The sequence below is a fragment of the Eleutherodactylus coqui genome, chromosome 3, assembly GCF_035609145.1.
Source record: "Eleutherodactylus coqui strain aEleCoq1 chromosome 3, aEleCoq1.hap1, whole genome shotgun sequence".
In the NCBI taxonomy this organism is placed as follows: Eukaryota; Metazoa; Chordata; class Amphibia; order Anura; family Eleutherodactylidae; genus Eleutherodactylus; species Eleutherodactylus coqui.
This window is the reverse complement of record NC_089839.1, coordinates 29044727-29059292: the sequence shown is the minus strand read 5'-3', so window position 1 is coordinate 29059292 and position 14566 is coordinate 29044727. Positions and strand designations below refer to the sequence as shown.

At 42.8% G+C, this 14566-nt stretch overlaps 2 protein-coding genes across 2 annotated transcripts in view; one reads left to right on the top strand and one right to left on the bottom strand.

The window, feature by feature from the left end:
* LOC136620111 (uncharacterized) overlaps nt 1-14566 on the bottom strand; it is a 534467-nt gene that overhangs the window by 464444 nt on the left and 55457 nt on the right.
* The window catches only part of LOC136619660 (zinc finger protein 208-like), a 127782-nt gene that overhangs the window by 95802 nt on the left and 17414 nt on the right, over nt 1-14566 (top strand). The window contains exons 16-17 of the mRNA XM_066594425.1: nt 5981-6223; nt 11462-11608. Coding sequence (XP_066450522.1) covers nt 5981-6223; nt 11462-11608 — 390 coding nt within the window. The remainder of the gene's footprint in view (nt 1-5980; nt 6224-11461; nt 11609-14566) is intronic.

Below are 14566 nucleotides of genomic sequence, written 5' to 3'. Positions count from 1 at the left end.
TGGCTTCTTCAGATGGTGACTACTATGTACTGATTCGTCTCCATCTGTCTGCAGTATTTGACACCATGCAGATGGGACAAATGTTAGCTAGATTGTGATAGCACGAGATGAGCGAACGTGCTCGTTTAGGACAATTACTCGATCGAGCATCGCTTTTTTCGAGTAACTGCCTACTCAGGTGAAAAGATTCGGGGGCGAGGGACGGCGGGGTGGAGCGTGGGGAACAGGGGGGAACAGGGGGGAGCTCTCTCTCTCTTCCCCCTCCACTCCCCCCTGCAACCTCCCGCTCAACCCCGGCACCCCCTGAATCTTTTCGCCTGATTAGGCAGTTACTCGAAAAAAGCGATGCTCGATCAAGTAATTGTCCTAAACGAGCACGTTCGCTCATCTCTAGATAGCAGGGCACTGAAAGTCATTGTTAACCCATTAAAAAGTTACCGTTCTCTTAACATAGCAAAACCCCATTGTAAAGTAATTCAAAGTGTAAATAAACCACTGATAGCTTGGTGCACAGTGATATCATGCTGCGTCAAGAATCATGCTAAAGAATAACAGTGAGGATAGATGCAAAACAATCCTCTGCGGTTGTACGGAACCAAGAAATCTTAAGATCGTCACCTACATAGACAAGGAGGGGGGGGGGGTTCTTAAGCATCTATCCTCACTATTTCTTTATCCATTTTTGATGTAATTACTGCATTTTTCCCCATGCTGCTCTCCATGGTTGTGGGATATAAAGACTCCAAGTGCTAGCGGGTTGGTTCCCTCTCACCCAGGGACCCTCCGCGTAGTGCTAGGTAAGTCCTTCCTCTCCTATTTAGGAGCTCTTTTGTTATTGAATATATAACCTAGGCATCCAGGCATTGTCCTACTAATGTTGTGAAGCTGAAGAGTAACCCATCTATAGATCATCGGCTCCTCCATTCTATTATACTAAGGACACTGCTCTGCCTTGGTTTTCTTCCTACCTTTCTGACCCATTGTTCAAGACATGAGTTGCCAGCTCTACTTCTACTCCTCTTTCTCTGGGTTTTGGGGATTTTCAAGGTTGGATCCTCTTTCCTCTCTACACTGTGCCTAGTCAACAAACTACCAGTGGATTTGACTTTCAACACCATCTGTACACTGATAGCCCCCAAATATACACTTCTTCCTGAGACATCACCGCTGCACTACTACAAAATCCTAGTGATTATTCAGTGTCCTCTCTTTACCTGAAACTATTGAGAACTAAATGTCTTGTGTTTCTAATATTAACTAATCTACCTACATTTATATTTCCATCTCTTTGTGATGCTGCCATAACTGCAAGTCGGCACACCCTCTGTCCTATTTGACTCCAATCTTTTCTTCACTCCCTGTATTCAGTCATCTCCAGTGTCAATTCATTGGCATACATAATAGTCTTAGTATGTACATCAGTGGCTGTGGTTGTCCGACAGTGAATATGAATGAAATTATTTCCATGTCTGATATGTAAAAGATTTGATTGATCTATGTAAGAGTTTTGAGTTATTGACTCAAGGCCCTTTTACACACAACTATTATCACTCAAAATTCGTTCAGAAGCCATCTTTTGAGCAATAATCGTTGGGGGTAAATGTGGCCATCTTTCACTTTTCTGCTGAACTATGATTTTCAGTTTGGCATGAAATCCATTGTTTGGCAGAAGAGCTGATAAGATGGACCGCACGCTGTGTTCAGCCCGGGGAGCACTGATTACATTGTCTCAGCTCTCAGCCCTGCAGCAGAACAAAGGGAATGTATTCAGAGAACAGACCATCCACTCTTCTCTGAATACAGCTCCCAAAGGCTCACACGCTACTAATTGGTACTAATAGGCATTAGTACCAATTAGTAGTTTATGCAAAATGCTTGCTTAAAAGCCATATTTTGAGTGATCATCTTTGTATGTAATAGGGCCTTTAGCTTTAGCTTACACATTATACACAGTAGTGTTCAAAAACTAGCAGTCCAACATCATCAACCTGATAAATCACATAGCAATAGTAAGTTACTAGTAAGTGTGGTAGAGTAATAGGAAAAAATGCCACTAAATGCTACTTCAATGATGTGAAGTAAAGTGAAATCCTACACGTTTGTTTTATTTATTACATGACCTTTTTGAGTTTTTATAGAAAAAATGCTGCACTGCTATTTTTTTTTTAACTATTCGGCTATGGCCGAATGCAGGCAGCGAGGATCTTGCAGTTGAAATCTGACCTGTGTCCCTGCAGTGACCTCGCATGCGCAGCGCATAGCCATCTCGCACTGAAATAGGTCATGCTGCGATCTTGTAACTGCGCAAGTTTTCCGTGATCAAAATCGCTGCTCTCTGCATAGGATTGCATAAACCAATGCAATTGTATGGCAGTGTGCAACAGCGGAAATTCCGTGCGGAATCTCGATGCGGAATCTCCGCTCGTGTGCATTCGGCCAAAAAATAGAATTTTTCTATTACTTTCTGTAAAGGATTATCACAAACTGGATGAATGTTCTGATTGTTTTGATTTGGAGCTGAATGTGAAGGATTTGCAGTGCATTTCATTTATGGAAATAAACGTTTTATTATAATGATTTTGCGCTTTCTTTGCTTTTTCAAACCTATTTTTTTTTAACACTGCTGTATATACATATTAATAATCACCTTATATAGCACACACATATTCTACAGCACTATCGCTCGATATTATGGTTTCTGTTCCCACTGGGGATCACAATTTTTAAATTCACCAATTCTCATGTTTTTAGAGTGTGGGAGAATATACGAACTCTATGTAGATGTTGTTCTTAGTCAGACTTGTCCCCAGCACTGCGAAACAGAACTAACCACTAAGGCACAATGTCCACGGGCGGATGGTAATTATAAAATCAGCACGTGTCTCCTGTGTGGGAGATCCACAGATCTAGAAGCCTATAGGGATGTATTAGCATCCGCAGAGCAATTTATTGCATGCGGATGTGATTCTTTTTTTTCCTGGCGTGCAAATGGCACGCGCGGAAAGAAATCGCAGTATGATTCATTTTTCTGCAGATCTTGCAGGGTCGGCTTCCATTTAAGTCAATGGAAGCTGTCATATCTGCGGCATAGCCACAGCTGTCACGGTGGCTGTACCTCAGATCCAAAGGACAGCAGGAGATTTAAAAAAAAAAAGAAGCATAGCGCATGCACACAGCATGCCGCCAGCATGCCAAGTGCATCCGCTGGGCAGGAGAAAGAAGATCCGGCCGCGACGGAGGAGCGCCCCGCAGCATCCGGACAGGTGAATAAATGTCATTTTTGGCCACATGGCTGCGGCATGGGTTGAAACTTGCAGGATTTCACACTTGGAAACCGTACGTGCCCACGGACATGATGCTTTAGCCTCCATGATTATTCTTTTGGGATTCAGCCATCTGATCACAAACCCAAGCTTCCTGCTATTAACCCTTTAGTGACATGGCTTATTTTCGAATTAAGGATATAAAGATTTTGGGGGGGATTTTCATCTCTATTTTTCAAAAGCCATAACTTTCCGTTAACGTGCATTATCGTTTCTCATAGCGATTACAGGCCACGTCAACCAATCAGACTTTCACTATTAGGCATTGTTCACGCGGGCGACAGGAATATCGCCTGCGATATCGTGATTTTGTGTCGCTACAAAGTTGCGTAACTATAGTGCTGTTTTGCTGGGATTTTTGAGACAGGTTGAAATATAAGCCCTACTCAGAAAATAAATCCTAGCTGAATTTAAAAAAAAAAAGCACAATACATTACCAGACGTGCTGACCGCTCTGCCGCACGTCTTCTCCGCAGCTCCGGCACACTTGTTTGTGGTTTTCAGCGAGTGCTTCCTGGTTTGGAGGTTCAAAACTCTACCTCCAAGAAGCGCTGGCTCTAATTGGCCACAACGCTAAAGAACCAATCACAGCCATCACATTGCATAGCGGTGTTTGGTTCTCGAGCGCCATGGCTCAGCCATTCACTGCAGCGCTCGATGAACCAATCAGAGCCAGCTCTTCCTGGAGGTGGGGTTTTTGAGGCCCCTGACCAGGAAGTGCAGGCTGAATACTTCAAACAACTGCTGGGTACCTGCGGAGGAGAAATGCCTCGGAGTGGACAGCGCCTATTAGGTGATGTATTTATTTATTTATTTTTTTAATGTAGCTAGGGTTTTTTTTTAAGGGGAAAGAGTAAGATTTCCTACTGTAAAAGTTGCATTGCACTATACAAAAAATGCATTTTCATGCGATGCAACACAAAAGAAGGCTGCATAGGGGAACGGGCTACAAAACATAGCAAATCATGGCAATATTCAGCATGCCGCGATTTGTTATTTTTCGCAATATAGCAGCCCACAAACATTGGAAAGTATGAGCTTCACATATATGCGATTTGTAGCGCTGTCGCATCGTGAGAAATTCGCACAATTTGTTCGCCCGTGTGAAAGCGGCCTTAGATAACAGAGGGCCAATGAAATCACAGAGTAAGTGCCCTCCCTCTGTGAACCCTTTACATGCTGTGATCAATACTGATCGTGGCTGTTGCAGCAGGAGCCAGGCTATCAGTCACAGCCGGTTCCCGCTGCGAATGGCAAAGGCTAAGCATGTGAGCCTACAACATCCATAGGACGTGAATGTATGCCCATTCATGGGAGCTGCTTCTCAGCCAGGACCTTCATTTATGTACACGGGGTATTTTAGCTTTCTCGATCAGTTATGCCAAATTCAACGGTGCCCTAGAGAATAAAGCGTGAGACAGACAAGTGGCATTTCAAGATTTGTTTCCTCCTCTGAAGCTCTTTATTGAGTAAAGCACACACCTCTATAGACAGTATATATAAACGGACTGTAGCACAAGCTGACCATGAGCAGACACCGTCCCACATCGTATGACAGATGGGTTGGTTTTTCCACACTCAGCAATCATCAATTCTAAAAGTTACAATTGACATTATCTCAAATTTACATGTGAACATATAAAACTGCTAAACGTTGAAGCTGGTAGTTCCATTATCTCAGGCTTGCTGTAAACATATACAATTGCTAAATGCTGGAATTAGCGAAAATCTTATTTGAGGCTTTCACAGTGAGCGCATATTCTACTAGAGCGTCACCCACTGAATTGCTTACTTCTGTTTTTGACTGCTTTTATTAGGCCGTTTTCACACAGCCAAGAAAATAGCATGAGATTTATGCATTATAAGACGTACAAATATCACACCAATATGACCCCTTTTTTAATGGGGTCTTCTGCCTGTTATTTAGTGTACATTCTTGGCATTCTGCTTCCTGCAGGTCAGTTTATGCTACGTCACTGCCTAGCAGCGAATGCTGAATCTTAAGCCAGGCTATTGCCGGGACTTCCAGCAATAGTATATGAACACTCACGGCGACACAGTGTACATGCGCAGTCTTGGCAGTACCCTGGCATAGGATCGTGATCAACTAATGCATTGGAATTTGATGCACCTGTTCAGATGAGCGATTTTTGGGGGACGTAAAATCAGCTGACCAGAAAAGATTCCGGTCAGACTCCTATGGGAGATGCTGGAAAAGGGAGGGGGAAGGAGTTAAGCAGCGGCTCTGCTAAACTCCCTCCCTCTCTCCACTTCTTGCCAGCTGCCAGCAAAGGGAGGGGGTGTGTGATTAGCACACTAGCTCCCACCCTGTCCCGTTGCCAGCAGCTGGGAAGGGGCGGAGAGGGGGCAGGAAGTTAACATACTAGCTCCCGTCCTGTCCCTTTGCTGGCAGCCAGCAAGGGGCGGAGAGAATTTAACAGAGCTAAACCCTCTCGCCCCGCCCAGTGGTATTCCAGCGTGTACATGCTGTAACCGGCCATCTGCACGGGTGGAAAAACGGGAGATGGAGTAGTGATTTGGTCGCAGTTGACTTCCGCTCGTGCACTTTTCAGCTGCATATTGCATCGCCTGTGTGAAGGAGCCCTTAGGGTGTATTTACATGGTGATTTTGACACATGCTTTCTGTATGTTCCAAGAAATTCTGTACTGGTGTATCTTGTCGACACCGGAAACTTGCTTCAGTGAGAGGGAACGCCCGGGTGATGCCCCCCAGCTGTGGATTGGTGGTTGTGGGTGTTGTGCCTCTCCGCTAACTGGAGATTACATCGTCCTGCAGGATCACAGCATGGATGAGAGTGCCGCCGTAGTGAACTGTGAGACCGGAGAGGAAAGTGACAGTGGACGCAGGGCAATGGGATGGAAGGAGCCATATCAGCGGAGTGAGAGGACGCAAGGGCAGATGTGTTTTAGCCAGGCTGGCCAGGTAGTTATAAGCACGGCACTGGGGGAGACTGGGGTGGGGACGCAGAGAGTCTGCTGGGGACATGTGTTACCTGAGAGTGCCATGTCCAGAGAATGTGGGAGGTGAGGGGGCATTGGGGGTGACTGGAAAGCCAGGAAAGGGGACAAGGGATAGCGATGGAGTATCAGTAGCCCCGGCGCTCTACCTTCTCCTGTCCCTACTCCAGCACAGCACTCAGCCGCTGTGACTTCCTTGGCAGCCTCGCATTATGCCGGCCTCGCATTAAGGGAGCAAGGCCTAGCGGCAAAGGAGGGGGAATGACAGGAGCCGGAAGGGGAGATGATGGCCATCCATTCTCCTGGCAAGTTAATCCAGTTGGGGGCTTCGGTTGTGGCCGTGCATCTTGTCTCCACCCATTCTTCTGGTGTGGACCAGATACACCAGTACCCAGGAATTCTATGTAAAAAGAAGCCATTATTTTAAATGGGTTAATTTACATTGGTGATTTTTCTCTCCGACTGAGAGTCCAAGATACAAAAATGGCAGCGTGTCCTATATTGGGGCGATATCTCCCATTATATCTATGGGAGGCAAAAAATTGCACTTGCATTCTATGTAATGTACATGTGAGTGAGATGCGATTTTTACTATTAGAAGTATTGAAACAACAGGCGATTTTATTTATTTATTTTTCCTGAGTATGAAACTCACAAGCACAGCAATACGATTTTCTTGCGAATTATATTCACAGAAAATATTGTAGGTTTGCAAGTCCAATATCGGTCCCGGTTTCTGGGATTCATATCACACTCGTCGGTGTAACTACACCTTTAGCCAAATCACTTTGAAGCGACTAATTGCTCACAGCTGCCCTCATCCACTCTCGGCTCGATTATTGCAACTTGTTGCTGATCGGCCTCCCCTGCACCAGACTCTACCCTCTCCAATCCATCCTGAATGCGGCAGCCAGGCTCATCTTCCTGTCCAGCTGCTACTCGGACGCCTCTGCCCTGTGCCAGTCACTGCACTGGCTGCCCGTTAAATACAGAATTCAATTTAAACTCGCTACCTTCATCCACAAAGCCCTTTACAGTGCAGCGCCACCCTATATCGCCTCCCTCATCTCAATCCATCAACCAGCCCGGGCTCTCCGCTCTGCTAACGAAACTAGACTGAGCGCCCCTTTAATTCGAACTTCTCATTCCCGCCTCCAAGACTTCTCCAGAGCAGCACCGGTCCTCTGGAACGCACTACCAAAGGCTATCCGGGCAATCCAGGACTCGCAGAACTTCAGGCGTGCTCTAAAAACGAACCTCTTCAGGGAGGCATACCGCATTCCCTAAACAAACCCCTCTGTACTCCGCCTGATAATTTTGCTCCCTGACCTACTGACTGCAATCCCTGCTAGCCATCATCAACCGCCACTGCAGTCACACCGATCCTGCAGTCACACGGCCAAATGTCTGACCATTGTCTATGTGTATAGCATCCCTCACTCACCACCTTACCATACCGCGCACATCTCCAGCCCCTTTACCTTCTGTACCACCCCATTACTTGTAGTATGTAAGCTCGTTGGAGCAGGACCCTCACCCCTATTGTTTCCATCATCCATTACCCAGCCCGCTCACTCCGATTGGCTAACACACTCAGACTAAACACCCCTGTAATACGAACCTCACATGCCCGCCTACAGGACTTCACCAGAGCAGCACCCGTCCTCTGGAACGCTCTACCCCAAGGCATCCGGACAATTCCCGATGCACGAAATTTCAGACGTGCCTTAAAAACGCACCTCTTCAGGGAGGCATACCAAATCTCCTGACCTAGTCCCCCGCCCCTCCCTATGGCATCCCACCCCGTTTGCCTTCTAATAATTGATCTGCACATGAAATTTCCTATTTCCTGTGATCTCCATGCCTTGCCCCCACCCCTTGCACCTCCTGTAAGACCCCCAACCAATTTGTGTCTAGCCCAATGTACCACACATTGTAATTGTTGTTTTGTTTTGCATTTATCCATGCCTGGAAGCGCTGCGGAATAAGCTGGCGCTATACAAATAAAGATTATTATTATTATTATCTCCTATCAGCATGCAGTGCGGGATGCAGCCACAATACTAACTTATCTACGTAAATGTTCTATCTAGTGATTACTGGACTCTGATGATGTCATGGTCATGTGATCTGCACATGAGGGGAAACAAAACGGTGAGACGGCCACTTCCTATCTCGTGACATCACCAAAGGTCTTGCAGCCACTAATATTCACACCTTCTCGCCCCTCCATGTGACTGATCACATGACTGTGACATCACCAAAGGTCCTGCAGTCACTACTCTGCTGCCTCTACAGGGCAGCATATTTGTAGTTTACGCTTAGGTTAAGCAGCGCTGCTGATTAGAGCCACCTGATTGGCTCTTCGGCACCACGTGACTACACAGCGTGCACGCGGATTGCCTGCAGCAGCCGTGTGCACTACACACTACAGTTAAGCAGACGTGCACTACATACTACACTTAAGCAGCACGGGGTTAGGGTTTAGGGTTAGGTTTAGGGTTAGAGTTGGGGTTAGGGTTAGGTAATCCTAACCCTAAACCTAACCGTAAACCTAACCCTAAACCCTAACCCCGTGCTGCTTAAGTGTAGTGTGTAGTGCACGACTGCTGAAGGCAATGCGCGTGCACGCTGTGTAGTCACGTGGTGCCGAAGAGCCAATCAGGTGGCTCTAATCAGCAGCGCTGCTTAACCTAAGCGTAAACTACAAATATGCTACAGGGCATGGTTGGTTAAAATAATAAGGTTTGGTGCCGTGTTAGCCAGTAGATCAAAATATTATTATATTATCCTGTTTACAGTGTATATATGTACTAGAGGGGGTATATAGTTATATAATACAGGTGTGTATATAATGTATGTATTATCCTGTATACAGTGTATATATGTACTAGAAGGTGTATACAGTTATATAATACAGGTGTATGCATATATAATGTATGTATTATCCTGTATACAGTGTATATATGTTCTAGAGGGTGTATATAGTTATATAATACAGGTGTGTGTATATAATGTATGTATTATCCTGTATACAGTGTATACATGTACTAGAGGGTGTATGTAGTTATATAATAGAGGTGTGTGTATATATCGTGTATGTATTTTCCTGTATACAGTATATATATGTACTAGAGGTATATATAGTTATAGAATACAGGTGCATATATAATTTATGTATTAGCCGGTATACAGTGTGTATATGTACTAGAGGGTGTATATAGTTATATAATACAGGTGTGTATATATAATGTATGTATTATCCTGTATACGGTGTATATATATGTACTAGAGGGTGTATATAGTTATATAATACAGGTGTGTATATATAATGTATGTATTATCCTGTATACGGTGTATATATGTACTAGAGGGTGTATATAGTTATATAATACAGGTGTGTATATATAATGTATGTATTATCCTGTATACAGTGTATATATGTACTAGAGGGTGTATATAGTTATAGAATACAGGTGCTAATATATAATGTATGTATTATCCTGTATACAGTGTATATATGTACTAGAGGGTGTATATAGTTATATAATACAGGTGTGTATATATAGTCTATGTTCTAGAGGGTGTATATAGTTATAGAATACAGGCGTGTATATATAATGTATGTATTCTCCTGTACACAGTGTGTATGTGTTCTAGAGGGTGTATATAGTTTTATAATACAGGTGGGTGTATATATAATGTATGTATTATCCTGTATACAGTGTGTATATGTACTAGAGGGTGTATATAGTTATATAATTCAGGTGTGTATATATAATGTATGTATTATCCTGTATACAGTGTATATATGTACTAGAAGGTGTATATAGATATATAATATAGGTGTGTGTGTATATAATGTATGTATTATCCTGTATGCAGTGTATATATGTACTAAAGGGTGTATATAATTATATAACACAGGTGGGTGTATATATAATGTATGTATTATCCTGTATACAGTGTGTATATGTACTAGAGGGTGTATATAGTTATATAATTCAGGTGTGTATATATAATGTATGTATTATCCTGTATACAGTGTATATATGTACTAGAAGGTGTATATAGATATATAATATAGGTGTGTGTGTATATAATGTATGTATTATCCTGTATACAGTGTATATATGTACTAGAGGGTGTATATAGTTATATAATATAGGTGTGTGTATATAATGTATGTATTATCCTGTATACAGTGTACATATGTAGTAGAGGGTGTATATAGTTATATAATATATGTATTATCCTGTATACAGTGTACATATGTCATAGAGGGTGTATATAGTTATATAATGTATGTATTATCTTGTATACAGTGTACATATGTACTAGAGGGTGTATATAGTTATATAATTTAGGTGTGTGTATATAATGTATGTATTATACAGTGTACATATATACTAGAGGGTGTATATAGTTATATAATACAGTTGTGTATATATAATGTATGTATTATCCTGTATACAGTGTACATATGTAGTAGAGGGTGTATATAGTTATATAATATATGTATTATCCTGTATACAGTGTACATATGTCATAGAGGGTGTATATAGTTATATAATGTATGTATTATCTTGTATACAGTGTACATATGTACTAGAGGGTGTATATAGTTATATAATTTAGGTGTGTGTATATAATGTATGTATTATACAGTGTACATATATACTAGAGGGTGTATATAGTTATATAATACAGTTGTGTATATATAATGTATGTATTATCCTGCATAGAGTGTGCATATATACTAGAGGATGTATTTGGTTATATAATACAGGCGTGTATATATAATGTAAGTATTATCCTGTATACAGTGTATATATGTACTAGCGGGTGTATATATTTACATAATACAGGTGTGTGTATATATAATGTATGTATTATCCTGTTGGGGGTCCATCAACGGAGACCAGTGCTGATGTTGCCTGAGTCCAAATTCAAAGGAAAGTTATAATGAGTACTCGGAGAAGAGAACCATAATAAGCCACTACACACACAGGAAGTGAATCAGAATGACTTCTACTTTATTGTTGAACATTGCCAGTTTTTATACAAGAGGAAAAGGAGGCGTTTCCAAATGTTGCCTGATACTAAGTTTCAAACTACTTTACATTCTAATATTGCTGACCATGTCCTCATTCCAACAGATTACAATATGGCTGTAACCCAAGGCCTTCTAAACAAAGGTATCAGCACACTCCTGTGTGAAGTGCACATCAAACAGTTGCATAGGATCATAAAGATTGACTCCACACTGTCTGAGTACAAACTTAATTACACCTCTTCCCAGACCAGTATTTCACCGTAGGGAACCACAAGAAATATAAAATATAACTTTTATTAGTTAGATAAAAAGAAAAAGAAAATATTGTGCGATATAAAATGATAGAATAGATCTATGCTGATATAATGATAAGACTAGGAGGTCTCATATGTATACTGATTGCTTTCTTAAAGTCCAGATATTCCCTTTAAGAAAGAAATCTTATATGACCCATTGGGAACTCTATGTGATACATAAACTCTCTCTCCCTTCTAAGTTGGTGGGAATTGGTTTAAATCAATTCTCCTATTATCCAGTGTATCAGATAATATAGTCGAAGGGGAGATGTGTAGATGTTGACAGGGATTACTAAGTGCCCCAATCACAGATGGAAGTGTCAACTGGGATCCTAGATCCCCAAATTCAATGGAGTATGTATTCACTTTGAGATATATAGAATCCTAGGGTCATATATCAGGCTGGAACAAATGAATAAGTCACCACAATAGATGATTTGTAAATCCTGGGTTCCTATTTTATGGTAACCCACATATACCTACAATCATCAAGGGATGGATACACATCCCAAAGTCCAATGGTGCATATTCAAAAGGATGGCTTATGAATTTATAGAGCGATGCGCGGTATGCCCTAGATGACAGGAATAGCCAAAAGGCAAAGTTCTGGCCATCCAAAGTCTATGTAACAAAGATCAAAGGTTTTTTCTTTGATTCATATAGAGAACTCCTTTCAGAGGAAAAATATATACTGATCTGAGATATAACTACAGATCATATATATTACTCAGCTAGTTTACAGGCTTCAGTCAAAGCGCACAACTCGGCCTCCTGTGCTGACATATGTGGAGGCAGTGGTTTACTTATCAGTACCTCATGCAGAGTGACCACAGCATAACTTGTGACAAAACTGCCCTTCTCATTTAGGTATCTAGATCCATCCACAAACATTTCAAGGTGGGGGTTTAGGAGGGGTTTGTCAGTGACATGTGCGAACCCACCTGTCTCCTGCTCCATGAGCGCTGCACAATCATGCTGGTGTTCTGCGTCAAAGGCCTCCTCCTCATCATCAGTCAGGGAATTTGCAAAAAGCTGGTCCCCTGTACTTACTCCCCCATTTCAATCAGTGTCACCTAATGGTAATAAGGTGGCCGGATTCAAAGTGGTGCAACGTTGAAATGAGACATTGGATGAAGAGTGTACTGCAAGTTCCATTTTGATCTGTCTAGCAAGGGACAGATGTCTACGGCTTACCTGTGTCAGAATCCCATGTACATCATGAGGGGTGAGGACCACGAGGGGGTAGTCTAAGACCACCTCAGAGGCTTTCTCAAGTAGTGCGTCAAGATGTGCACTGTGGTATGCTACAGGGCGCTTTTTGTCACCATGCTCTTGTGTGAGGACGGCAGTAGCATGTCCCGCCATCTCAGTCACGAACATTTGAAAGGGTTTATCATAGTCTGGCAGGCCCAATGCCGGAGCACTGGTGATCTGTATTTTCAGCTGATGGAAAGCTGATTTGGCTTCCGGAGTCAAAGCACATGGCTTAGAACCCAGGCAGTCGTACAGAGGCTGCATGGTCATGGAGGCAGAGCGGATCCATGGCCAACAATATGAAATTAACCCCAGAAATGTCCGCAACTGAGCATGTGAGTACCACCTTGGTACGTTCTGGCGTGAGGTGTTTTGTACCAGGACCTAGGCAGTGACCAAGAAACACAACATGAGATTTGCAAAACTAATTTGTCTTTACTGGCTTTACACCCACTATTTGCAAGAAAACAAAGGAGGCTCAGGGAAGCCTCTATGCAGATAGATCTGTCTGGTGCACAGAGCAGTAGGTCATCAACATACTGTAGGAGGGCCACTCCGGGCGGGGTGGCCCAAGCATCAAGCACTAACATCATACATCTGGTAAACTGGTTGAGGCTATTTTGCACCCCTTGAGGTAGGATGGTCCAACAATACTGTTTCCCTCGGAACGTGAATGCAAACAGATACTGGCAGTCAGGGTGCAATGGAACTGAAAAGAAGGCGTTAGCAAGATCTACTACTGTATACCAGCAAGTCCCGGAAGGTATAGTTGATAACAAAGTATGTGGGTTGGGGACCAACGGTGTTTCCAAAACAGTTACTTTGTTAATTTACCTTAAATCGTGAACCATACGGTAGGTGTCTGGTTCACCCTTCTTCCCTTTCTTAATTATCTCTATGGGTGTCAGATAAGTCTTAGACTGGTCGGACCCCATTTTGACTATTGGACTTACCTCTTGATTTATCACTATCACACAGTGTTGAGGATGCACACAGCTTCCTCTGGTAAATCTGGCGGTCACAGACCTTTTAGTCCCTTCTGCCAAGTTCGCAACTGGCAGGACACTTATTTGTCACACAGACCTTTTTTTTTTCTTTTCAACCACGAAGGTAATTTATTTCCCACTATTCATCACTAAGTATACAGGACCTTATTTCACACAGTATACTAAGGACACTTAGTCCCTGGTCCTGGAATAGTTTTACGGACTCACTACAGCAGTCACTTAGACTACTTAGGGGGGTTCAGGGGAGACCAGACCTCTCTTCTAAGGGAACTTCTGGTGATATTATAACAGATTCAGTAAAAGCAAATTATGGCTAAAATAACCCAGACTATCAATGTACAGATTTCAACAATTACTACAGGCAACATGGCATGAAAATATCCCAGTAGTGAGTTCTTCCGTCTAATACAGTTTCATGAACAAACTACACAAAGAGGCGGGGAACCTAAAAATAACACATGCAGCGACTAACCTTCTGTCAACAATAGACACAAACCAGGGGAACCCAGAGCTGGAGTGGCAAGTCAAGGGCTTACCATACACCAGTGTTTTGTAGATCTGGGGTCCCGTGATCCTGGTCCTGGGGTGTTGGCAGTTGGTGTCGTCAGGTATCGGCTGCAGGTGAAGAGGAGTCACCGCCCCACGTTGGGC